At 37.2% G+C, this 27,132-nt stretch overlaps 1 protein-coding gene across 1 annotated transcript; it reads left to right on the forward strand.

The window, feature by feature from the left end:
* Positions 1 to 3,654: 3,654 nt before the first annotated feature.
* On the forward strand, positions 3,655 to 27,006 carry G2E3 (G2/M-phase specific E3 ubiquitin protein ligase). The gene is made up of 16 exons (XM_068399852.1): positions 3,655 to 3,725; positions 6,631 to 6,686; positions 7,693 to 7,790; positions 9,811 to 9,912; positions 10,507 to 10,631; positions 12,208 to 12,373; positions 13,086 to 13,192; positions 14,228 to 14,344; positions 15,683 to 15,807; positions 15,911 to 16,043; positions 16,730 to 16,855; positions 17,962 to 18,272; positions 18,936 to 19,117; positions 19,299 to 19,471; positions 21,638 to 21,837; positions 22,439 to 27,006. The coding sequence occupies exons 2-16, from the start codon at positions 6,650 to 6,652 to the stop codon at positions 22,669 to 22,671; spliced, it is 2,235 nt and encodes a 744-aa protein (XP_068255953.1). The 5' UTR covers positions 3,655 to 3,725; positions 6,631 to 6,649; the 3' UTR covers positions 22,672 to 27,006.
* Positions 27,007 to 27,132: the final 126 nt, after the last annotated feature.

Raw genomic sequence — 27,132 nt, forward strand, 5'->3', positions numbered from 1 at the left:
TAAACTATTCAAGCAAAACAGAACATTTACACCTACAGGCTAGAGTTTGTTCATTTAGGTTGGAGATGATAAGTGGAAGTTTTCCACTTTACAGGATGAAAAAGGAAAAACTTTCTAAGTTTTTTTAATTAGCCTAAAAATCTCAAGAAACAAGCAAGTAAAAAAACATAGATACATAAACTACAACTGGTCATCACATATAGAAAGGAAATTCTAGGTGCTTTCTCAACTTCAGAAAGGGTAATAGATACAATGTGTGTAATCACTTTCTCCTCAATATCATGGTGGTTACCTCAGGGTTCATCTACCCAAGGCAATTGCCTTGTCCTCAGCGGAGTGCTGGTCGTGGATCACAGTGTTCAGACCCCATCAAAAGAGAAGCACCATTTAAACTTTTAGCTCAGGTAGAAAAAATTAGAAGAAATTTAGCTTATGTCCTCTCTGAAAGGCCAAGGAATGGAACAGAGTGATACTGCATTTTTACAGACACATTAAGCTCCTGACCTAGAATGAACACAGCAATGCAGGCAGCAGATGAGCTCTGCAGGGTGAGCCACACCGCCTCACAGCAGGAGAAATATCACCCCTAACCACTGCTGCTCACATACCTGCTTATTTTCTGAGCAACCTGGTACCAGGAGACCTGAAATTGCTGTTTTGTGAGGAAATCCCTGCTGCCAAGAGGTGATATGTTTGAGTTCAAAAGACACGGAGAACAGTCAGAAGTGATTTCCAATCAAAACATTCAAACAAGGACCAGAAAAGATAATAGGGGAGAACTAGAAAAAAAACGACTTGTGTTTTGTGGTAAATAGTAAGCTAGTACTTTTCAAAGGATGATGTGAAAATAAAGGAACCAATAGAGTCCATGATTAAAAAAAAATTAAGGTAAGCTGGCTACCTTTCTTCTAAAAACAATTAAAGAATAAGGACCTGGTTAGTTATTCTTTTAATTTTATTAATATATAACCATGCAAATTGAGTATAAAATGCTGTCATTATGGTTAGGTCCTAAAAACTTAACAAGCTCCGCCATAACTGAGCATCTCCACGTGTAATTTGGAGTTCTAGACAGCTTACCATACTTCAGATGTTTAGAGGAGGATGCTATTGCTTGTCAGAGTTTTACATAAATATCGAAAAAGGTTTTAAAAAGTCCATAAAAACCAGCAGAACACACAGATACATTCAAATGTTAATTCTTCCTTTAGAACTTTTTCTCCCTTCTGGGTACAGCTACATGAACGACCGATAAAGACTGAGAGAAAACAAAAATATTCCATCTTTTTCTGACTGATAATAATAAATAAAAAATTTAACCGAACATATCAGCTGACCCAAAATGAAATATTCTGTATTTGGAAATTGCATGCAGCAAAGGAAATAATGGAATATATTACAAAAGATGGAGGTAGTATAATAATAACAACATCCTTTCTTTGTTTGGTAGACCATTACTTGGACATCTATCCAGAATGTGGGAGACTGGGGTTTAACTGGAGTCTCCTTCTCTGGAGACATTCAAAACCCGCCTGGACACGTTCCTGTGTGATATGGTCTAGGTAATCCTGCTCCGGCAGGGGGATTGGACTAGATGATCTTTCGAGGTCCCTTCCAATCCCTAACATTCTGTGATTCTGTGATTCTGTAACCCCTGACTCTCAAAAGACAACATTAAAGGTCGTCATTCCCATTGGCAGTGTGACACTTTCTTTTATATATTAGACTAGTCAGCAAGCCAGAGAGGGTACAGGCAAGAATGATACTCTACACTTCTTGAAAATGCAAATTCAAATCCATGTAGGAAGATGGAATCTGCTCTGGACTTTTCATATAGCAGGCAGGTGCTCGGTTATTAGATAAAATGGGACACATTTAGGAAAAACAATGGAATTTGTTAGAAATAATTTTTTATTTTAGCAAACCAAGAATTACTTGTCTATCTCTACCTTTTGTCCTGTTTCACATCCAGAGACGCCCTTCTTCTTTTTCAGAAGTATACACTGTAAGGATATGTGGAATAATAATTTTTTCTTAGGATATCTGATTAACAGCTGTTTAACATATAAGCCTTGGACAACAGACAGGAGAAGTAATTAGGCCCCAAATACACAGACCCAGGAGATAACGGAGACAATACCAAAGACCAGAAATCTCAGGTCACTGATGGGCCATTGAAGGAACCACTCAAAGTCTTGAGGAGATTCAACTGGAACTTTCTAACTGATGAGGGGGAAGGAAGACTTATCAAAAGTCTCTCAGGAAAGAACAAACTCATTATGGGATATTTTAGGGTGTTTGAATGATTGTGCAAAATGCATTATGGGATTTTTAGGGGCAAAGCCAAAGATGGGGAAAGGGTGGGATGAAGGTACATTGAGGACAAACAAGCACAGGAAAACAGAGAGGCAGTGGGACAACAGGGGCCAGTTGTGTGTAAACAAGCTGCTGGTCAGCACACTTGCCTAACCAGGTCCTAACCACATTCCTGGGTAAGCTCTCTGTTCTGTCTGTGTGTGCCATTAGCGAACTTCAAGCCAAGGCAGCTAGCGAACAGGGTAAGTGGTCTGGAACCCAGCTACCAGAGAGCGCTCAGGTCTGGGTGTCAAGTAGTGCAGAGACTCTTGGTTTGACAGTAATAGGTCTGAACCAAGTATTGGAGAAACCTGCCTGCATAGAGGGGGATGAGGTGGGAGATCTGCCACCAATGCTGTCTGGTGGGTGGGTAGGTGTTGTACTGGGGACACCCGCTCAGTCTTCCCACCAGCTGGACCTCAGGCCGAGGGACTGCAGCAGCCCACCTGTAGTGGGAGGGGAAAGAGAGCTCACCTAGGTTCCAGAGCCCACTGGATTCAGCTTCCTTATGATGCAGTCCGCCATTACAGTGGCATGCAGATGGCAAAACATCAGTGTAAACATCAAATACACAGCTTTAGTTGAGAAACTCTGTTTTACTGTAGCAAATATCATTGTGTCCAAGTGAGTTTCCCACCAGCTATGGGGAAAAACAGGTCAGCACTGTGGTCTTACAGGGGGGATAGCTTAGGCCCCTTGAGAACAAGCTGCAAAAGATAGTAATTTAAAAACAAACAAACAAACAAAGTGGATTTCTCAGAAAAAAAAACTTGTTTCCTTGGGTAAGGACTCCAAAACAGGCTTTCTGGAAGAGACAGCCTGGTATGACGGAGTTGGCAAGGGCTGAGGGTAAAGTTTTTGGAGACTCTGCACCTCCTCAGGGCAGCGGTTACTGATGAAGACAGGCCAGGCTGCCGACACGTTAGTCACCCGTTTGTAGGGTCTTGCCCCTGCGCGGCGGCGCCCCTCTCTCCCCCCGGCGGCCCCAGACGCCAAGCATCCCCGTAACAACCGACCCAGTGAGCACTGCCCCAGCAGGAGGCCGGAGGCCGGAGGCGTCCCTGACCACCGCCGCGGGCCCCGCCCCCTCCCGGCTCCCGCCCGCAGAGCCCGGCGGCACAGCGCCGCCTATGGGCCGGCCGCCGAGCTGCAGCCGGACGCTCCAGTCAAGTACCGATCTCCAGGATCGCACGTCTCCTCCCGCTGAGGCGGCGTGCCCGGCGAAGGTGGCCGAGCGCCGATAGAACGGATGGCGGGCGAGGCGGTAGGCGGAGCGGCGGGCGGGGCTGGCTGCCCGCTTCCGGGACGGTGGCGGATGTTGGGGTTTGAATTGTGTGTCAGTTAGCGCGGTTGGCGGGGTTGCCGTGGGGGTGAGTACCGCTTTTAGCGGGCTGGGGCTGTGCTCTGCTACCTCTAGCCTCGGGGTTGGCTGAGCCTGGGGGTGAGGAGGCGAGTGCCGCCTTACAGGGGGCGAGGAGAGGCGGCTGGAGCCGCTGTAGGGGCAGTTCAGGCTGCCGTGGCGGGGAGGCGGGAGCCCTCTGCTTCTCCCTGAGGGGAGCTGAGCGGGGCAGCAGCGTGCAACGGCTTCCCGGCCTGCGCTTTGGGGAGCAGACGGTGCCCGGCTCCCGCCGCTGGTCTGCAGGCAGGAGACAGCGGAATAACTAACAGGAAATCTTCCGGCTTCTGGGAGCGGAACGAGTGGGAGGCGAGCAGCGTCCCGAGGGGACTCGCCCCGTGCAGCCGAGGGAGGGAGGGAGGGAGGCGGGACGGGCGCTCGCCGGGCGGCTTTTCCCACCAACGCTGTCATGGCCGTTGCGCCTTTTAAAAAGACGGCGGTCAGGTTTCGGGGTTGAACCCGTGTGAGACTCGGACAGTAAGTGGCCACCTGACTCTTAATCAGTTGGGGTTCCTCGAAACGTGGCGGGCGTTCTCCTGCTCCCGCCCCGGTGGCGGTTGCTGAGGGATGGGGTTCCCTCAGGACACGGGGCCGCGTTATAAACCGCGAGGTGAACGTAAATTCAGGACACGCAGCGTGAGCGGATGGGATGTGGGAGGGCTCCGTGGAGCCTTTGTTCGCATGCCAGAGAAAACGTGTATCTCAAACCTTGCCTCTTGGGGTTGTTTTTTGGTTTGTTTTTTTTTTGTTTGTTTCTCTTCCTATCCTCTAGTTAAAACGTTTAAAAACACGTTATGCTCTGGACCAGTAAAGAGTTATAGAACATAGCAAAACCTAAGTACCACTCGGTATTTTTTTTCAGCCTGTTTAGGCAAAGTAGATGCGTTTTATTTACACTTCAGTTTTTATAAGCATTAGGTGATAATGTGTTCCTGCCTTGCAAATAGACTGAGACAGAGTTGCTTTGTTTGTGTGGAAAGCCCTGTAGGACTTATGTATGGAGCATCAATGGTTGTTCTCGCATATCTTTTAACTTGCAAATTTGAACTCCCGGATTCATTTCCCTGAAAGAGTTTGAGAAAAGTAGAAGGAATTTGGGGGCAGGGTAGCGATTTTTTTTTTTCTGTTTTGCTGGACCCGTGGAAGGTAGGAAGGTGCTTTTCTTCTTTGCAGTCGCATATGTGCTTTCCCCACCTGGCAGGGCTTTTTACAACACACTGAGGTGAAAATCTGGTCTTGTGTAGTTATATAGAGAGTGTTTATTCGTTGTATTGCACTAGTAGATTCGGGACTATGAACTGGCAGTGACCGTTCTTGGGAAATCACAAAGAGAAGGGAATGTGTGTGATCTGCGTCATTGTCTTTTGCTCCCCCTGTAGCTGATTAAGTATCTTTATTTTTTGTAATTTAGAAAGAGGGAAGTGTGTTTCTGGGAAAACTGGAACCTGGAGACAGTTATTTAATCTGACTGTCGGTGCAGTGTGTGTTCTTAAGAGCCTCTTGAACTAATTTGGTGCGGCATTGTTTATTTTTTTTGTTTTCCTTTTAGACCGTTTTCTGGCAAAGATCTTTTGTGTACAATTGCTCGGGTTGCCTTTAACAAGGTGCAGTGGCATATAGCAGTTGCCTTATGCGTGAGACTTCTGCCTTTTTTTTTTTTTTTTCTCTCTCAATATAACTCCTTTCCTAGAGCTCCAGTAAAATGGCTGCAGTGCTTTATTTGCAATAGTTTGGATTAGCGTGAGGCTTGTTCCTGAAGCCTGTACCTGGCAGTCATCTAAACTGTAAATACCAAAGCTCCGATAGCTCAAGAGTCTGTCAGGCTTCTGGTCTGGACCTTGGATTTGTTCCCGGCTGCCTTCCTGCTCACTTCGGCGTGTGTGAAGGAAGTTGTCTCCCTACCTGTGAGGTCAAGCATGGATCTGCAGGCAATTACCCGTGATTCTTGTCTTGCAAAACTTACGTAATGCTTTCTTCAGCTTCCAAAGAGAAGGCAAGTCAAAGACCTACAGATATGTTCCTAAATGGGTTCTACTTTGCCCCAGAGAAAGAATAATCATCGTAGTGCTGTGGTGAAGAAACTTGTATTGTTTTTTCCCCCAAGGTGGGCTAGGATGCATGGCATGGCACACAGTAAAGGCTGGCTCCTGGTATATCCATGTTAATGTATCTTGGGGATCTAATTTTTAGGGGCATGTGGTGTTTGAAAGACATGCAGGTTAGGTCAATGTTTCTAGATAAATTATCTCCACTTCAAAATGTGAAATAGATAGTTCTAAATGGTGTTAATTCCCCTGTATGTATGTATGTCCCTGTTTTAGGTTCCTCACCAATTTTTTTTTTTTTGGTCTTAGATCAGGATTTCTTTGACTAGGCCAGGATCCAAACAATGGAAACTATCTTCGTAGTTACATCGCTATCCTACCCGGTTAATTTTTTCATCCAAGTTCCTCATGTTAATACAGTCTTTATTTGAGCGGGAGTCACTGCTGCGTCCTCGGTTGTCCTTGGACCATTATTTTTGATGTTTAAAATAACTACAAACTTCTGTACAATTAAGTCTATACATAACTAGCTGTTGCATTGGACTTTTTTCTCTTTTGAAAATGCCTTGTTTGATAGTTTGGGGAAATAGTTAAAAGTTGCTACATGTTTCATTGGCCTGGGAATATTTTTTCTGAACATTTGTATCCTGCTTTCTGAACCCCTATCTCTCGCAATAACAGTTGACTTATAATATTATTTTGTTCTTGATCCCATTTTTACTTCATTGATTTTGGGTTTTTTTTTCCAATTTAAAATCAAATGTGAAAGTGGTATATAATGGTCATTGTTAATGCACTAGGTGTATTTAACACCTCACTTCTTTTCCATGACAGACAGCTAGAAGAAATCAGGATGAGTAAAAACGAAAATTTTGACATTCAAAGTCCATGTAAGTAAGGTTTTTATTAAATAGTTAGAAAAATCTGCATATACAGTACCAATTATAACTTGCTTTATTGGGGTAAATTGTGTTGGAACCACTTGTCTCAGGGAATGAAAAAGAAATAACTTGTAAATGTCCTTGGATTTGTTTGCTGTAATTGGAATGTTTAAAAATAGTCTTTTCTGCAGATGTCTTAAGGAAGTAACCTTGGGAATTCAGCTGCCAAATAACACACAGCTATGTTTGAGATGTATCATTCAAGACCTTCTTAGGCTGAAGCAGTACCTCTGTTCTTACCGCTACTATGACTGTCCTTGGTGTTAGAATATTGAAAATGTATCTTATATATCCATGAAGAATGGAAGGGAAGACTGGAAGTATGTTAGTGGGCTAGGAACTGCAGGACTAGGGAAATCCTCAAGGTTTTATTTGACTTCAATGTTGTCTCAAATCCTTGAATGTTTTGAAACTAGTACATATTTTAAAAGCACTGGTAGCATATGACTTGATACAGTCAGGATACCATTCATATGCTTTTCACAGAGGTTATCATGTAGCTATACAAAGAAACAGTTAAGTTGCTCCATGGATTCTAATATGGTGATGTCTTTATGTACAATACTAAAAACAATTAGATGACATATTTCACATGCATCTAGACATTGTTGGCCATTTGATAATTATCTTTGGGTGTTTTGGGAAGAACATTTCAGCTGGGAGCACAGTCGGCTTGTGAATTTATCTTGGGTGATACCCCTCTCCTGAATCAGCAGGCAGGGGGAACTGGTGAGTATGTTCTTTTTAGGAACTACACAGGGAAGAAATAGTACCCTCTTCTCTGTTTACTATGGAATTCAACATTAAGAACAGAGGTGTATCTACTGTCCTTTATCCAGTAATCTACTTCAAGATGAATGTGATTAAAAGAGATGAAAGTTACTGCTCTACAGCTGATCCATAGTGCATTCACTACAGCTGATTCCAGTGCATTCACTGTGATTATGTATTTTAGTCTGTGTTCTCTGTGGACGGACAGATGACTGCCCTGAAAAGTATGGAGAAAAAAGGACCTATGTGGAATACAATCTCACTGTTCATTATTACTGTTTGGTAAGTATGTGATATTCATCTTGGAGCTTGTCTGTTTTAACTGAAAAAAGGTAAATGCAACAAGTATTAAATAGTAATAACCTGTCCAAACAGTTGCTGTTAACAGTTTTGTTGTTGTAAAGCTTGAACTGTTAGTTTTAACTTGTAGCCTTGAAGGCTTGTACTTGTCAGGTGCAGCAGATGAAATAAATCCCAACAAGCCTTTACTCAAAGTTAAATCCTGTTCGTGATCCATTTAAATGAATTACTTGGTTAATTCTTTCAACCTATCATAGCAATGAAAGTATATGTTAAGAGAAAGGAAACAGGTTGTACCTACATATCTGCTTCTGTAAGAGAAGTGTAGTTTCAAAATTTGGAATGGTGAAAATTCCACCCCTTGTGGAAAAAGTGGAGAGAAGTTGTATTCTCGTTTCTCATTAGTTCTTGTTTGGCTGTGAGTTATCCTCTGACATTAAATAGGACATTGTGACACTTAAGAAATGGTCCTACTTTTCAGTTTAGTAATATGTACTCTACTGATCATATATAGCTACAGTATCACTATTTAATAAAAGCTTATAATTTGAACAAAGCTATGGATATAAACTACAGCTGAGTGTCTTTTGTTATCACACTTGACATTTTCAAAGATTAATAGTCTTAAAGGTATACTTAAACTACCTTTCAAACTCTAAATTTTTGCAGGTCTTTAAAATAATATGACTACTTTAAAAAAATCGGGTTTTTTTTTGTTTGTTAATAAATACAGTTTGAATTTTTTTCCCAAGTTTGAAAAAACAGCTTTAAGAATATCAGGAACAATTCAGGGGTTTTGTTTGTTTTCTCAGTCAGTTCTTTGAAGACTGTGTTGATTGCAGATGGCTTAATAGTTTGGATACTGAATCCTTTAAAGACTAGGTGGAGTGGAGGTTTTCTTAGGTTACACAAAGATAGATTATTTTTTTTTTTTCTTAAATAAATTTTAAGCAGCTGGAAGGAAGTTTAGGTCTGTTCATGATAATTTTGTCTCATACATAAGGCCATATGAAATGATCGGAAAAAGTCCTTTCCTGATGGAGCAGAACAGCTAGGAAAGGCCATGCTTGCAACACTGGACCTTATGATTTATAAGATATTTTACTGTGATGAGCTTCCTGCAGTCATCTTTTAGGTTTTGGTCCTTGTTTCTTTTTAAAAACAAACAAAAAAAACCCTCGTGATTTTACTTAAATATAGTGAATATTATGTAAGAAAAGAGTTCTTCTAGAATGAGGCCAGTTAGTGGTGCAGTTTAATTTTTCTTTGCCACATGTCTCACATTTGGAAAAAATGTGTTCTTAATTGGTTTTGGTATAAAATTTTACATTTATTCAACTAAAATATTGGTAAAACTCTGTAGTTAGAGAATGGTGCTGTATTGAAATTATAAAGTAAGAACTATAAATGAGACTGTAAAGAATATAGGAGGCATCAGCTGTGAAACTAGTTGTTTGAAGTTTGTGATGAAGCTGCCTTACTAAGTAACTTTAGTCTAAATTATCATCAGGCTCTTCTGACTTGCCTCTGTTTTTATTTAATTCTCCTCTAAAGTGAATTACTTTTCCTCTTAGGTTGCACTTCAGTACAGATACTTCCTACTGTGCTTCATTATCTCCACAGCAAAATTGTCATTCACATTAGCTAAACTAATTTAATTTTACTTCCTCTGAAGCTTTATATGCTGAAACTAATTGTTCGACAATTATCTGAATAGTCCGTATACTTCAAAAAGGAAGGCAAAATACACCATCTTGGACTCTACAATATTACATAAGACTTTGATGTTATGAAATATTTATTTTCATGTTACTGGTTTCTATTAGCTGTTGTACCATATCGGACAAAAATATATAGATGTTTTGGATCATTTTTTTAATAATTAAACTGTTTGTGCACAAGCTTTGTTAGACTAAATTTCTCTCTTACTTGACAAACAGTGTAGGTAATTTTAAATCTTTAGGTAGGTGAATGTTTGAAAATACTTCATTTTTTTTCATAGTTGATGTCAAGTGGCATTTGGCAGAGAGGGGAAGAAGATGAAGGTGTAGATGGATTCTTAATCACGGATATTAGGAAAGAAGTAAACAGAGCTGCAAAACTGGTAAGAATGAAATCTTTGGTATTTACAAGGAAAAAGAAAGTAACTTTTAAGTGCACTTATTATTGCCTGTGGGGTTGTTTTGTTTTCTTTCTCCAGTGGTCAATGTGCTGAGCCCATTCAAACATCTGAATTTTACATTTAAGTAACAAATATATTGGGTTCGTGGAAGCCACGGGGGGGCAATAAAACCTGCAGAAGTTTGCGAATATTTTTATTTCCTGGGTATGTTGCAGATAAATGAATAAGAGAACATTACACATGCATAATCCCTAATGACATTGTGCTGAGCCTCAAACTGACATAATTTTATAGATGCAACTAAACTATGGGTACTGGTAAAATAACTTATATTTTGGCTTGCATGTCAGAAGTCAACATGCGTATAAAACAATACATAATCGAAGTAAGTGAAAGAACTATATATCTGTACTCTTTGAAATAGAGCTAAAACACAATAATCTTGTCACAGTTACAATCTATTGGCCAGTATTCTTTCTTACGCACATTATAATTTCTCTATTGGTTTAATTCCTGTAATTTTACTTGGAGTTTAGATGTTAATATTCTGTTGTTTCTAAACCAAATTATTCCTAGAAATGTAATATCTGTAAGAAAAAGGGTGCTTCCATTGGATGTGTAGCTCCCAAATGCAAACGAAGTTACCATTTCCCTTGTGGGATACAAAAGGAGTGTATTTTCCAGTTCATGGAAGACTTCAGGTAAGTTCTGGGGGTTTGTTGCTTTTTCATTTTCAATTCGTTATCTGTATATAGGTGGTGATTTGTTTTTCCATAGGTTGTTATTGGATAGGCTGTTAATTATAAATGACGTCCGGATTATCGAAGAAAAAAAAATAATCCATTTGTGGAAACGTGAAGGCCAAGCAGTTATTGCATGCCTAGTACCTATAAACTAAATTCTCAGTGCTTTTAAAGATATAATTTAATGCTTCTACAAGTAGTTAAATTATTTATACAATTGAGCATTAAATCCTAAACTCTGAAATAAACTGCAAAATAGTTGGTTTTGTTTTTTTGTTTATCGACCTCCTGTGCCTTTGTTGAAATGGCAACGGTTTGGCTGCCTGTCTCTCTCAGCAGTCAAAACTCACTGTATGCCATCCATCATGTTTCAAAGCACAAGACTTCTAGATCTGCTCATCAGAGATGGACTGCAGGAGAAATGGGTTTAATATCAAATGTCTAAAAAATGTTTTATATTCTTTTACTATCATCTGTCCAGTGTCTTGGCTGTAGTCAAAATACTCTTGAGTGCATTTGATAACGGCTTTATTCTGCCTGCTGTAAGCTTAGTTTGCAGGGTGGGTAGACTGAAGTCTGACAGGCGCTTCTTAAATAAACGACTCATATTAAGTCAAGCACATTTAAAAACAATGCATTTTCAGAAAGGTTTCTTCTAGAGCTGCATTTCTTGGCTGTCTTATTTCTTTGAAAATGTGCTAAATTTATCACACTACTTAGACTCCACAGAATCAATATGCAAACTCAAAATTGCTCCTTTAAAGTCATGGTAACATTGAAATATAGGAGGAACTTGAGGTTCTGAGGACTGAAAATGCATTATTTGGACCAAAAGAAGTTTTGAGAGAAAGGGGATATATGATCTCTGTAATTTACAGAGCATCAGGTGGCAACACGCTTCTTCCTCACTGTTGTTCTATTGACTTGCTCTGTTAGATACATAAATTGTTTACGTGTGTGTTGTAGTTTAATCCTGATAGGCAGTAGAGCACCACAGCCACTTGCTCACTACCCTCAGTGGAATGGCGAGAGTATAGGAAGGGTAAAAGTGAGAAAACTTATGGGTTGACGGTTTAATAGATAAAACAGCTGCATGCACAAGGAAAGCAAAATAAGGAATTCATTCACTATGTCCTATCAGCATGCAGATGTTCAGCTATTTCCAGGAAAGCAGGGCTTCGTCATGTGTAACATTTACTTGGGAAGACAAATGCCATAACTCCAAATGTCTTCCCTTCCTCCTTCTTTCCCCCCCTTTTGTTGCTGAGCTTGATGCCATATGGTATCCCTCTAGTCAGTTGGGGTCAGCTGTCCCAGCTGTCTTCCCTCCCAACTTCTTGTGCATACAAGCTACTATGAAGAAAATTACGTCTATCCCAGCTGAAACCAGTACACGTCTGCCTTTTTAGCTTGTTGCACGGCATTTATTCATGAAAAACAGATATAATAGGGAATTCATTTTGCTATCCTCAAATTTTGAGGAAGGTTCTTAAAATGTTGTTTTGATAAGGGAACCTTAAATTATTATTTTTAGATCTTACTGTTGGGAACATAAACCAGTCCAAAAATTTCCGGATAAAGAATGTAGAGGAACTTCACAGTGTACAATATGCCTGGATTTGGTTGAACAGCTTCCAATGTACACTGTATTGAAAAGTCCTTGCTGTAAAAACGCTTGGTTTCATCGAGAATGCTTGCAGGTAATACCGGTTCTCCCTTTCTTTTCTCTTTGCATCCACGGAGATCACATTTCTGTTGTGCTTAAAAATAATGGAACAGTTGCTTAAAATTGTAAAATTGCTTAGGGTTAGTGTAGGCAGTAGGTATGGAAATATTACTAGGTTTGAAGGACAATGCTAAAACTCTGTTTTAGAGACTATTGTCTCACGAGAAGGATTTTTTTTTTTTTTTTTTACACATTAATTTGCCACCCCTCCGTGTTTCTGCATGTGTGATACACTTCATGCCTTTAGTTATTTTTAGGAACTGAAGTCCACCCTAGGTATTTACCTTCTTGCAAGTCATTATGTGCAGAATCTAAATGCTAAAAATATCACTTATCCATCATCAGTTCTCTTTGCCTACATCCAGAGCTGGAAAAAGTTATAAGGTTCTTTTTGTAAACTCATTCTAGATCTGGAGGGGTTGACTGACAAGGGTTGTGCTTTTGTTTATGAACCTGATTCTAGCATGTGTACCCTTGTCCTATAAAGGAAGAGAAAATGCTTGCCATTTGCTTCAATGTCAAGTGACATCATGATTGGTGTCAGCTCTAACATCTATGTTGGGACAGTATCCATGAATGTAATGGTTATAGATATGAAGGCATTATTTATTAGCATCCTAAGGATGGTAGTAATTCAATAATTAGTTTGGTTTTTTTTGTTGTGTTTTTTTTTTTTCTTGACACAGTATCAAGCTTTGAGTGCTGGGATATTTTTCTTTAGGTGCACAGTATGTAATAACAAGGACAAATTTCAGAAAGAAATGTTGAGAATGGGCATATACATTCCAGAAAAGTAAGTAATTTTGTAAATAATCACTCTTCTGTAAAAACTTTGGTAGGGTGTTAAAACCATTTTTTATTTATTCTATAGAACTGCATCTGTTAATATGTGAAACCTCAGTTCTACCTTCAATGGCAGAATTGTTTGGTAAGGAGTAGCCTGTTTCCTTTTAGTTATGCACAAAAATTGGCAAAGGCCAAATTAGTCATCTCAAACATAAAGCAGGAAGCTCTGAAAAGTCGTTTTTAATGCCATGATTCAACCAGGGACCTATTTAAAAGATCAAAACACTTCTTAAATACAATAATTTCGCATTAACATAGAGGTTGCTGAGAAGTATATTTTGCGTGCCCAAGTTTTTAAGTTATCTGAATTTCTGTCCAGACAGTATTATAATCGACTGATTACTCAGCCATACAGCTTCCATCCTCTCCCAAGGGATTGCTAAGGATATGTTCAGTATAACAACTGCTTCTAAAATTCTGAGCTGTTTTTCATAAGTTTCCACCATTTGATGCGGCTCAAAATAAGGCAGAACATGATCAGAATTTATGTTTCTTTGTTAGAAGTATTCTTCTTTAATAATTAGTCTCTTCAGAGACTACTGTTAATTCCCTCCAGAGACAGAAGCTCACGATTTTGGAGAGGAAGAAGAATCAAAATACTTGAACTTTGCTGTACTGGCCTGGAAAATTCTGAGCTACTTTTCATGAGACCCTTTTCAGTGGTAACTTGAGTAGACTAGGAAAACAAATATCCATGTCTGCTGTGAGAGAGAAAGCGGAATAATATGAAACAGAGCAAACATGCACTGAGGTCATGCGAGAATAAATACTTTAATCAAAGTAACTGTACACAAGAAAAACTCTCTATTTTATATATTATTTTTGTTCCTAGATTTTTTCTTCCCCTTCTCAGTTCTCTAGCTGTTGCCTAGAACATTTTATGATTGAAATATCTTCAGGTGGTTATTACATAGTTTTCCAAAGACTGAATAACCCATTTGGAAATACAGTTGTAATATCAGATCTTCTGCCTTGTTTATAGGGATGCATCTTGGGAACTTGAAGAGAATGCATATCAAGACCTACTGCAATGTTATCAACACTGTGACATTAAAAGATGTCTCTGCAAGAAAGGAAGAGACTATAATGAACCTGAAAGGTATGACACTTTTGCAGGAAGGTATAATCTCGGATGGAATAGTTCTTTGGTGTTTTTTTAAATTTTATTTAAATGCTTTAATACTTTTCATGATCGGGTTTTAATGTCCAAATAAAATGTTTGCTTTTACTCCCTATAATCATAATATTTCGGTACTTATTTTCTCTAACTTAATCAGGTTATAAAAGCCAAGAAAACCAACCAATCGGTTATCAGTTATCTTGTCTTTGTTCTCACTTGATACAGAGCTGAAGTAGAATTTATACTTCCACATAACATGTAGAATAGCATGTGCCTAAATTATTGTGGTGTATCTTTCATTCAAAGCTTAATTCAACAATTTAATAATTGTTAAAATACTTAATACCTTTACAAGAAATTCATTAAAGTACTAGACTTAGCTGAAAATTAACTAGCTGTGTAAAATCACTCTAAAATCAATCTAGCTGCGAGCTATCCCTCTGCATGCAAATGGCAGCTAGAATATAGCTGATAGCATAATGAGAGTCTTGAGTGATTGTGTAAAAGGCTTTATTCTGCTCTACCACTTAATCAAAAATTTAACAAGTTCATTTTCTGCGTTCTTTCTTGTTTTATTTGTGTGCTTCTGAAATGTGTATCTTCCATTAGCATGAGTATACTCAAAGCTATCAGAGCCTCTACTTCGAACACTTGTTTCTGTACTACTGTCGTAGGTTACTCCCTGTAGACATTAACTTTGTTTTGTACAGATTTGACCAAACATTGCTTGGTTCATTCATGATATGTGTGCACCTCAGGATTTACTTTGCCTTTAAGAGTTGTATCTTAGGCTTCCAATATTTGAACTAATATCAGTCACATTGTTCCATTGTATGTTTAAGCAAAATTGAAGAGATCTAGACAAAAAACTAACGGATACTTAAACACTGTCATTAATGAAGAGTCTTATTCAGAACGTGTAAGAATAATCAGATATGCTCCTTTAAGAAATTTACCATTTGGAAAAGCTGAATAGTGGATACCCATAAAATACAGAAGATGTTACTGGCTAGCAACATGAGGAGAAAATATTGGCTGCAAGCTATTGACTTCAAGGCAGGGGAGCACACTAACTCCATAGCCTCTTTCAATATAAGGTGCTGGAACATCGGTAGCTTAGCTTTTCTTGTTGCAGCCAGGAATTGTGAGTACATCTTGTCTGAAGAAAGCTCCCATTGCTTATATACAGGCCTACCAGATTGATAAAATTATGCTTTGTTAGTTTAGTGTCTGGATTACACTCACTGATGAATATTCTTCGGTTTAACTAGCCTCATTCTTCTGTCTAATTCTAAATACGTAAGTTTTTAATTTTAGTAAATGGGAAATTAAGCGTTGTCAGTGTTGTGGTTCCCGTGGAACTCATTTGGCCTGTTCATCTATGAAGTCGTGGGAGCAAAACTGGGAGTGCGTGGAATGCAGAAGTATCTTTGCAAAATCAGGTAAAGTTACAGATGTGACGGTGACTTCTTAAAATGATAAATTTTAATACTATGTATTTTACAGCTAGCAAATTCACTAAATTAATATCATTTAATCATACAGGGAACTATAGTAAACAGAAAAAGCGTTCTTTGGCTACCTCTGAAAAGACAGATGGGACAACTTGTTTGCTGGAAGAGCCATCTCCAAAGTCCCCTCGGCAGACAGCTGGATCTCAACGCAATTTTCTTCTCCAGTGTGTAATTTTCTGTTTTCAAGGAGAAACTGATTATAACATAAAATAGTATTTAAACATGAGGAGGTGACGGCTTATTCTATAAGAATAACATCTTACACTAAATTGCAAATTGAACATAATTGGAGTAAAGTTTAGTGATTGAAGCTTTCTGAGTAAGCTGTGAACTCTGTAAATTTGATGTAGTTATTTGCATTCAGTGGCATGTAAACCAGTTTCTAGTTTGATAAAATTAGATACTTGTAAAAGGAATCTTAACAATATAGAGGTAACTTCAAATGTACAAATGGCAAAACTTAAAGCTAAGGTTGCTTATCAGTATTTTTTCCATGTTAACAGTGTGCTAGAATTCTAGCTTGCAGAGATGTTTATATGAGTAATGTTTTCCTCTGCTGTAATAAAAATTTTTCAAGTCTGTAGAAACTAATATTTTTAGTTTTTACTTATTGTATCAGTCAGGACTTCCATCTCATGTATGGGGTGCAAATAAAAATGGATCCTAAAACCACCACATAATAAAATAACTGAATTATTATTTTTAAAATTGTAGTTCAGGCACTGATGGATTTCATGTAAATTAATATATAGAAGAGATGCAGTACTGAAATAGGGGGAAATTATACTGCTACTTTCAAATAAGAAGTGTTTATGCATTCTTCAGTTGTATCTCTTCTTTTGACTTATAGATCACCAAAGATAATGTGCCAGAACAACTTGTCACCCTGCTCACACCTAGAACCTCCAGCATCCAACAGAATGATGATGACCTTATCTCCACTGATGTCAAACGAGAACTGGTCTATGAGGAAAAAGTATTTTCTTCTATTTTTCTTACATTGAAGAGTAATCTAGCACATGGCTTTACTTCCTACAGAACATGGCGGGGGGGTGTGTGTGTGTGTATATATATATATATATAGTGGCTATATATACTTGTGTGTGTGTATAGTCACTGGAAAAATTGAATGAGTACACTGAAGAGCTGAAGTCATAACTTGATAAAGGTTCCTGCTTTTCTAAATGCTAGAGGCCGGCTGAGGAGAAAACGATGATACCTACTGAGAATTTTTAGGTTGGGTACTGAGGGGATCAAAACCCAGAAATGTATATTTGTCCTTACCAAAGCATGGCTAGCCATTCTTTAGAAAAGGGGGAAGAAAAAGAATCCTAATTACTTTCTTCAATTAGACATCTCCTGAATTTTCAATGTTTTTGCATTTGTACCATAGGAATAGTTTGTGATTATGCTAAAATCAGTGGTAAAATACATGTTTTAATATAGAATATTCAGTATAAGGATACAAAATTCCTTTGTCTTGCTGTGAGTACTTAATTTATGAATTCTACCTGTAATATGTGCCTAGAAATTCTGATGAGGTAGGGTATTTGAAATATTTTGGGTTGCAAATTAGAAAACAAGGGGTCTTATTTAGACTGGTGTCTTATTTTTTTAAATGAGAACTGCAGCATTTCCCCCTACTCAAATGTTTTGATTATAGTGACAAAGATTAAATATTAGTGAATAGTTGACAGTATTCTAATTTGGTTGCAAAACATCTCTGTAACACAAACATGGTAAGCTCTTCAATTTCTCACTTGTTCCACGTTCAAATGTAGAATGATGGTGTGAGAATTGATTGGCACTATGTTGGTGTAACTGAATTAAGGAAATAACTATTCATTTTATTTCTACCTCCTTTTTGCTAGTTCTTACAGGTACTCTAAAGTTCGCCGCTACAGAGTTAAAATTTGAAGAATCTACACCAAAGATTTTACTGATATAATTTAGGCAATACCTAAATGTACCAAAGTTTTTAAAGAGTTGTTTTTCTTAATAGATTTTAAGATGTTTCCTGTGTGACTGTTGCTAATTATGAATCCTAGATTTCAGCTGAAAATACATACAATTTTCTTCTAGGCATTTAAGAAAGCAAAGAACGGAAGTTTCTAGTATACTGAAGGAGTTAAAGCTGCAAGTTAATACAAAAACTACAAGGCTTAACATCAATGCAGAAAATATCTGGAATAGTGCTTTAAAAGGATTTAGACAGCGCAACTTCTGTCCTACAAACACCATTGAAATAAAGTTCACAAACTGCAAAACCAGATCAAAGACAGATACTTCTGCTGCATCAAAACACCGTTTCTTCCGATTATTAATGCTTCACCTTCAGAATTCATCATTGTTTGAGGGCTCTTCTGCAAAGAACTTGTCCCTTGATTTTCAAGGTAATTAAATGCTTTGTTGAAAAATACATTAACAACTATGTAACTAAAAAGGTTTTTAAATCTTCAGCCAGTATTTTTGTCAGTTCACAATTATAGTGCTGATGGACAGAAATTTTTTTGAATTTTTTTGCTTGTCAATTCTAAAGGAGGGTGGGGTATGGATTTGTAATAACAAAAAGAAAATTGGTTTAGTTGGAAAAGATTACAACCAAGGAAAAAATATAGCATACAATTAGACTTGGAACTTTTAATTTAATGTATTTGTTCTCTACACATTAATTTATTTCTTCCTGACTCGCTTTCTCAGTTACTTATTTTCCTTTCCTAAAATTTCTAGAACATTATCTCTGATAGCATGCTCTCCCTAAAGACCTAAAATTAGCTTTGAGTTCTTACGCTTCAGAATTAAATGTGCATTGGGTACAAAGTGGAAGAGGAAGTTACATCTCCTCCCAACCCTTGATAGTGGCTGAAGAGTTGTAGTAAAAGAATATGGCACTCCTGTGTAAAAAATACCAGTCCTATTGTTTCAACCAGCAGGAGATGGCAAATGTCATTTGTTATATCTCCTAAAGTAAGAAGGAATTATGAGATTTTCTATAAAACAGAGGATCACAAATGATTTTTATGCAGATATAGTAAATATATTTTTTTCATTTGCAGCTGTAAAAGACAATCTTTATTTTGAAGCTGGTAAAATGATTGCAGTTTCTCTGGTTCACGGTGGCCCATCTCCTGGTTTCTTTTCCAAAACACTGTTCAATTGTCTTGTCTATGGTCCAGAGAACGTGAAGCCAGCTTTGGAAGATGTTGCTGATGCTGATGTAGCAAAAACAATAAAAATGGTAAATAAGACTAAACTTATTAGCAAATTCTTGTTCAAGACTATGGATATAAAGGGCTTTTTGAATATAACTTTAGTTCAAATTAAAAAGCTTATTTTTGTGTGTGTGGTGTGTGGTGTATATATATATAGTCACACACTCATATAGTAAACAAATTCCTAACTTTTGTCTTCTGATACAGATAAAATATGCAAATAGTCTCTCCAGCCTACAGTCTACAGTACACAACTGCTACGAATTCATTTCTGCTGCTGGATGTTTAAGACCTATAACAGCTTTGTGTGATAAGAATATGCTGGTGAATGACATATTGATCCATCATGTAATCAAGAGAATTATTTCACCCTTAGAAAGGTTTGTTTTGTTTGAGTTTTCAAACTTCTGGGATTTCTTCCTCACTGAAATACTAAATAATATGCTGCTAAAACTAACTTTCACATGTTCTTACTTATTCTCCATTCAAACCAATGAAATGTACTGCAATTTTCAGTGGATTAAGTAGCAACTCTTAGCTAAACTGAAAGACTGTTCAGTGGATTAAGTAGCAACTCTTAGCTAAACTGAAAGACTGAAGTTATTTCTCTCCATATCTGCTCCTTGGTGCCATTCCTTTTTCAATCTTATGAAGAGGGCAGACTCACAGTTGCAAACGTCTTTGTCATGCTATTGTTTACACTACAGAATTTCTCTAGCTTACGTTAATTTTCAATTCAGAATTGCTTGAATTTAGAATCTTTAAATTTTAGAAGTGTTAAACATATGTTTAGAATTTAAATGAGTTTTCCAGAGTTTACAATTAGGGAGTTTGTGTGTGCGCCATTAGGAGGGCAATAATGTGCACAAGTGTAAGTTGGCCTACTTAGAATGTAAGAATTGCACTGGTGTTTCCATGAGGTAGTGATGACTTCAAATAGGTGGGAAAGTTGCAGACACTGACTATTTCTTGATAGGTCTCTGACCTTGCTTCCAATTTGCATTCTTCATCTCCTCAGTAAAAAGGCACTGGATGCTACTTTTTCGAACAAGTATAGTTGGATTTGTACTGAACACATTTATGGTGTTATCTTTGACAAATTTTAATCAACTGAATCTCCCAGAGCTATGAAAAACATTTTGAATGTGAGGGTTTTTTTAACAAAGTTGAGAGTAATGAGTCTTTTGGTCAAGGCCCTCTGTGGCGTATTTGACCAATCTATAACATATTTTAAAACTAGTCAGTTAAAAAGTGAAAGGTAATAAGTAGCCTGTTTGATTACGGGGAAATGTGGGTTTGTGCATTTTTTGAGATGGGCTTAAAATGTGCAAAAGTGAGTAGAGCAAGAATTTGCTTGTCAATATCAAGGACTGAGACTAAGTAAAGAGTTTTATCACTTTATCTGTTAAAGTTCTACACCAACGACTGTACACTTCCAACGTGTTTTTTCTGAATTTTACTGATTCAGCCTATCAGTGTCTAAGAAATGATGAGTAAATAAATCAGAATTAAGACTTAAGTTAACATGGTTGTTAAATTGTAAAGCCAGTTGCTTGAAATGTTCTTATCCAGTACACAGTAACTAGTGAAATTTTTTTCAACCTGAAGAGATGTTTGTTTTTTAAAAAAAAAAAAATTCAGATAAATCACAGAATCAGATGGGTGTGTAGGTTGGAAGGGACTTCTGGAAGTCATCATGTCCACCCGCCACCCCCTGCTTATGCCAGGCCACCTAGAACCAGTTGTGCAGGACTGTGTCCAGACAGCTTTTGAGTATCTCCATGGATGGAGACTCTACAGCCTCTATGGGCAACCTGTGCCAGTGCTGAGTCAATCCTCACAGTCAAAAAGCATTTTCTCATGGTCAGACGGAACCTCCTGTGTTTCAGTTTGTGCCCATTGCCTCTGGTCCTGTTACTGGGCACCACTGAAAAGAGCCTGTCTCTGACTTCTTTGCACACTCCCTTCAGATAGTTCTACACATTGAGATTCCACCTGAGCCTTCTCATCTCCAGGCTGAACAGTCCCAGCTCTCTCAGCCTTTTCTCACAGGGTTATGCTCCAGTCCCTTAATCATCCTAGTGGCTCTCTGCTGGGCTCTCTCTGGTATGTCCATGTCGCTTGTACTGGGGAGCCAACAACTGGACGCAGCGCTCCAGGTGTGGCTTTACCAGTGCTTAGCAGAGGGGAAAAAATCACCTCCTTTGACCTGCTGGCACCTAATGCTTCCTAATGCGGCCCAGGATACTGTTACCTGCATTTGCCACAGGGAGAAACAATAGCATGTAAATATGTGCAGACTGCAGAAGCTAAGTGAAGGCTCTCTTTTAAGACGCCTCATTTTGCCTAGGGACAAGGAATTTAAACTGTGTTTTCTAACAGGATATTTATAAGAAAGAAATTCAGTATGTTCTTACATAAAAATTAAAAGTAAAACTTTATTATGTCCAGTCTTACAGCTTTATAAAATGCAGAGTACAATTAGTTACCTGCTGGCTTTCTGATGCATGCTCGCTCTTTTTTTTTTTTTTTTTTCCCCCTCCTAGTTTTAGGCAAGGTTTGAAAACTCTTGGTGTGCTAGAGAAAATGCAAATGCACCCAGATGAGTTCTCTAGTATATTGTGCTACAAACCTGAAAGACTTTCAGCAGAAACTATTTGTGATCTCTTCACAATCCATTCCTCATCAGATGTAAATAAAGTTGAAGGTGCTGATTTTTGGATGGGTTATTTGCAAGATGTGGAAAGTAAGTAATTTTTCTTTTTTCCTTTCCCCCTTCCCTGTTCAGGGTATTTACCTGCTGGTACACATACAGGGTTTGGTTTTAGAGTTCAGTGGGGTAAATAAATTAAGGTTTTGATGTCAGTTCCTACTTGTTCCGTCTTCCCCCTCTTCCTTACTAATTATAATTTCTGAAACTGTTGCCCAATTATAATCAACCTTGAGGGGGATAAATATCTGAAATATTGGTATTAGAACTCTTCTGAGTTTTTAAAAAAAAAAAACCCACAAAAAAACCTATTTGAGTGGTACAGAAAAATCCTTTAATCCCCTCTCTTCAGCTTTACTGTGAACTTAGTGCATGTTTCAAAAAAAAAGATGAAAAACAGTGGTCTCTTCTTGCAGAAGAGGTTTTTTTCTATTCATTTAAGTTTTTTCAGAACTAACCCAGGTGGGGTTCTCTTGCTAAAAATTTTCTTATTTGGCAATATAACTGCATATTCATTCAGCATATTAATCTGGGGTTTCTTAATTTCAGGGTTTCTTCCCTCTAACACTTAACATGCAGGATAATGGTTTATGGGTAATAGGCAATAAATGATACAACCTAATCCTGGTTTTTTTAGGTGGTGAGTCTGTAGTGACATTGGAAGACATTCTGCTCTTCGTAACAGGCTCTTTTTCTATACCGCCCATTGGTTTTGATCCTGAACCTACTATTAAATTTTTGCATATAAGATATCCCATTGGAAACAGACTCCTGAATTGCTTAGAGCTCCCTATAACAGAGACGTACGAGCAGTTCAAAAATAAAATGGAGTTCACCATCAGAAACACACTAAGAGTCGAAAGAGAATAAATATTTTTGCTACTAAACTGGATGTTGGAAACTTCAATTTTCTGCAGGAACGTCTGCTTGCAAATCGCTACTGTATTTTTGGACAGCACGCTCTCGGCCTTTTCCCGCTTTTCCCCCAAAGATATGCTAAAAGTAGTAATCTTGTAAGGCTGAAAACAATTTTCAAATGAAAATACACTTTATCTGTTGAATCATCTTCCTGTTTGAAGTTGGCTTTAAGAGTCAGCCATCTCTTGCAGAAGTACTTTAAATGTCTGCTTTTGCTGTAGACATGTATGAAGTGTTACCAAACTCTTAAACATTCTAGCTGTTTCCCACAGGTAAGTATGTTGATTGTATTTACATACTGCAGTAACTTATTTATCAAAGTCACATCAGGTACATTTTGAAGATAGCTGCTGTAGAGCTTTGTCTCAAGTAAAACTGTGATGCAGTTCTTCAGTTGCTCCATGTATATTTTTCAGTAATTGTTTTTATATTGATGATTTGTTTGCGTTTTTAATGATTCATACAAACCTATGGAAGTTAAGAGACTTGGAATTTTGAGGTCATTGTGGTTAGTGCATTAAAATATAATTAACGTCTGGAGAAAACCTAGGCAAAACAATAAGGTGCAAGAACAAAATCTGGTTGAACTTGAGTTTCTGTTAAACAAAATCTTCGACATTTGCACGCATTTCTGCATTCTACTGTTATACATTAGTTTTTAATTATACATTTAGCCCAAATAGTAAAATTAGAAGTAAATCTTGAATATGCAACAAGGGTCTTTCAAAGTTAAATATAAGAGTTAGACTTAATGTTGTTGAGTATGAAAGTATAAGAATTTGTTGCTCATTAGAATGTTACTTCGTCTTCCATGGAAGTCAGTATTTTCATAGGAATATGCACTAAAACTATTTGTTCAACTAAAGGCAGTCTACCATCAAGCTTGTCAGTCCTGACACTTTTCTAGCTTTTAGTCTAAACTCTTCCTCTTCAATTGTAGGTGCATTCTGAGCAACTTCAACTATATAAAATCTATTTCAATTGTGCAGTATTTGTATAAATACCATTAAGCCATAAAAGATAAGTAGTGAAATTCCTACATGGTAACACTTTAATGTTACTAATAATACCAAAACTATGAAACTAAAAGGACATTTAAGTACAGGGGTTTTTTTTAAATGTATGCAGGTCTCTCTTTTGAAATTACTATTTCCCCCCCTGTCAGTTTAACCACCTATACTATGTCCTAAACATAGGTTGTGCTGTAGATATATAGATAGATATATATATATATCTATATGTAGCCACGTTCTTCAAAATACTAAAAAGTAATCATACACTTTTTTATTAATATAGCTTGTTCTTAAGTGAAAATACAAGCAGGATTGCTTTACGCTTGAATGCCTTGGCAAGAAAGTACATCCACAGTAAATAATAAATGGATAGGTGCTTCTAAAAAAATAACCCAAACTAATCTCGTTCCAGGTTCTGGTTTATGGTTCATTGCAAGTATTCCTATAATTAACAAATTATATTATTAAATGCTAATTACATAGCAGTGTATTGCAACTCAAGAACTGTGGAAATGGCAGTCAAGACTTGCTAAATTTGAGACCATGCTATAAAGGGTTAAAGACAAAGAGACAGATGGGTATTTAAATTACACAGTTCATTTAACAATATGCAGGTATTCAAATCTTCCTTAAACTGCTACAGCTTCTCTTTCTTTCTTGATCTTGGGATAGGTGCTAATCTATTTTTATACAGACTTATTTCCATCACTGGGTAACAAAAGTGCACATGCCACTTCTTTAAATGTTTTTTTTCTTATTTCAAAGTCTCTAAGTAAATTACTGCAAGGCTTAGACAGGCATTTCTCACTGCTTTCCAATAGCTAAAACAATCTAATCTCATCAAGGTGCTGTCATTAGAAATTTAAGAATATTTGAAATTAAGACAGGGCTAGTGGTATTTTTCTGGTTTGGACCCGAAAGCATATTAAAGTCCCCTTTTAAAATTAATGTATGAGCTCTTGGAGAATGTTACTTGACTTGTTTATGTACTAAGCATTTTCTTATTCTCTTCTGTTTTTTTTTTTTTCTCCAATGATATTCCCTGTTTGTCATCTTTGCATAATTTTTGAAAGTCATACTGCCAATAAGTTCTTTATATTTTTACCCTTCAGAATGGTCTGTTACCATTATAAGGAAGGTGGTTTGTTGCAAACTTATTTGCATAAGGATTCATGTTGTATGTTCATATTTTTAAAATATAGAAATGGGTTCTCCTGCAGATACCGTATTATACTTTGAAAATGAGTGGTATACCCAGTGCAGTGTTCCTTTTTCTTGCCTAGTTAGAGATAACTGTCTTGTGTAATATTATGTTATTTTTCTGTATGGTAAGTACAGAACTTCCAGAAGTAGGAAGCAGAGTGTGGATAATTTTGAAGGACAGTTCTTGGACTTTTGGTACCTGCAGTGGCAAGGGAAATGGTTTAGAACTTGGAACTAAGTAAACTGCATTTTAAAACCTTCAATGGAGAAGGAAATAATAAGGTAATGTGAATGTAAGGCTTCAAAAAGTATCTGAGATAAGCAATAAGGTGTGAACCCTATTTTTATTAGTTTTGAATTCAGCAGTTGATGGGTTTTCTGTAAAGGTACAACTAACCTTATTGTTAGCTGTACGAGAAATCTTGTTAGCTTTAAAGCTATCTGCTATATAATGCTATATCAAAACATGGAATTCTTAATATCCTCTAGTCTCTAATACTGCTGGAAAAGATTTTTCTTACACAGAACTTGTTCCCACTTTCTAATACTGATCTACACATTCAGGACAAGTTGTCTTTCCTTTCTTGCCAGTTTGATCAGCTCTATCTAGACATTAATATAATCCTTGATATATTCAAGTTGTATTCCTAAATCCTACTATGGAGAGGAACTTTTGTTCATTTTCAGCATTTATTTATATAGACCAATCTTACTGTCAGCTTATTCAATGGAATTTTAACTGACTTCCAATCCATCAAAACACAGAAACGTCTCTTTTGTCTGGAAACTGTAAGAGCAATTTCTGTAGCTGTAATGACCATCAGGCTTTTAATTGCTATAGCAGGTCACTGAAGTGCAATATTATTGGGTAATTTTCATTTTACATAAATTTTAACCTGAAGCACATCTGGAAATTAGGGAAGTTGCTTACTTTCAGTATTTCCGTAACACAAGGAGAATAATTACATATACATTAACTGTTGCGTATTAAATATATTTTTATAGAAGTTACATATTTTATAAGACTTGTCAGGGCCACAGGAGAACTACTGCTGTCCTCTTTGACTGTGTTTGGCCAAAGAACTTCACCCCTCAGTTTCTGCATCAAACCCTAAGCTTCCATCTGGAATTGGCACATCAAATAAGCTATTTATTTTCTAGAGCGATCATTTTCTAGTAAACAACAACAGATTAGTATTACTGGTTTTAGTATGATGTCCTTAATAAAGCACATAATTTTTTAAAAAAAAAACAACCCTCAAGTATTTTAGATCTATATCTGAAAAACCGAGTGATAAAAAATTTCTGTGACTTCTTTCACCCATGCAAAGGATGCTTACTAGAAAAAGCTGTTAGCATTTTTAACTACATTGAGTTAAATATAGTCAAAAGGAGAATAAATTAATATCAGTTTATACTTAAGGTATAAATCATCGTGTGCTGCAGCTTTGACTTTTTTCATTAAGGTGTTCAGTCTTGCAATTGGAAGACTTGATTTTGAGAAGTGTATTTAAAAAGTAGAGCAGAGTATTAGTCATTAATTCACAATCACATTCTGCATGTGCATTTTGAAAATAGTATCAAAAAATTCTCATTCAAATAGAAGGAAATGCAACTTTGGAGGCTACAAAATATGCTTTTAAACTTTATCTTGATACTGTATTATATGGTAAAGCATTTTAATGCTCAAGCTTTACTGTTTTCTACTTAAGCAAATTGCTAGTTGGATAAAAGAAAACTTAAAATGCAAAAACTTCCGAAATGTCAAATCATGTATACAGAAAATTAATATTTTGACAATTATGTTTGTAAAAAATGCAACCCTCTGATTTTGTATTGCATAAACAATGTTTTTTAAACTTACGGTAATTAGAATATTATGCAAGAAAGTATAATTTTGTGAATAGTTTTAGCTCTAACTTGAATTGCAGGATCAGTGCCTGGAATGTTGCATCTTCAAGCAACACTTGACAGGTGTAGCATCAGTGTTGAAATAATTGGTAATGGTGGGAAATAACTGTCATGTATATGTTCAAAGTGCAATAAAAGGTTAAATTTCTGTTGGAATAAATATGTAACTGTCTTTAGTGCTTTTATTTTGGTGATTTAATGGGTTTTAGCTCTAGAAGTGCTATCACTATTTTCTGTGGTTTCATTTATGTAGCTATATACAGCTCTAGCATGTTTACCCAGATAC

Source organism: Nyctibius grandis, chromosome 4, assembly GCF_013368605.1.
Source record: "Nyctibius grandis isolate bNycGra1 chromosome 4, bNycGra1.pri, whole genome shotgun sequence".
NCBI classification, from domain to species: Eukaryota; Metazoa; Chordata; class Aves; order Nyctibiiformes; family Nyctibiidae; genus Nyctibius; species Nyctibius grandis.

What these genes read in the sequence shown, in the direction of transcription:
- G2E3 (XM_068399852.1), top strand. Translation starts at nt 6,650, where the DNA reads ATGAGTAAAAACGAAAATTTTGACATTCAAAGTCCAT. An exon ending in GACTATAATGAACCTGAAAG is followed by an intron (nt 14,345 to 15,682) that starts GTATGACACTTT and finishes TTTTAATTTTAG; the next exon opens with TAAATGGGAAATTAAGCGTT. An exon ending in AAGTATCTTTGCAAAATCAG is followed by an intron (nt 15,808 to 15,910) that starts GTAAAGTTACAG and finishes TTAATCATACAG; the next exon opens with GGAACTATAGTAAACAGAAA.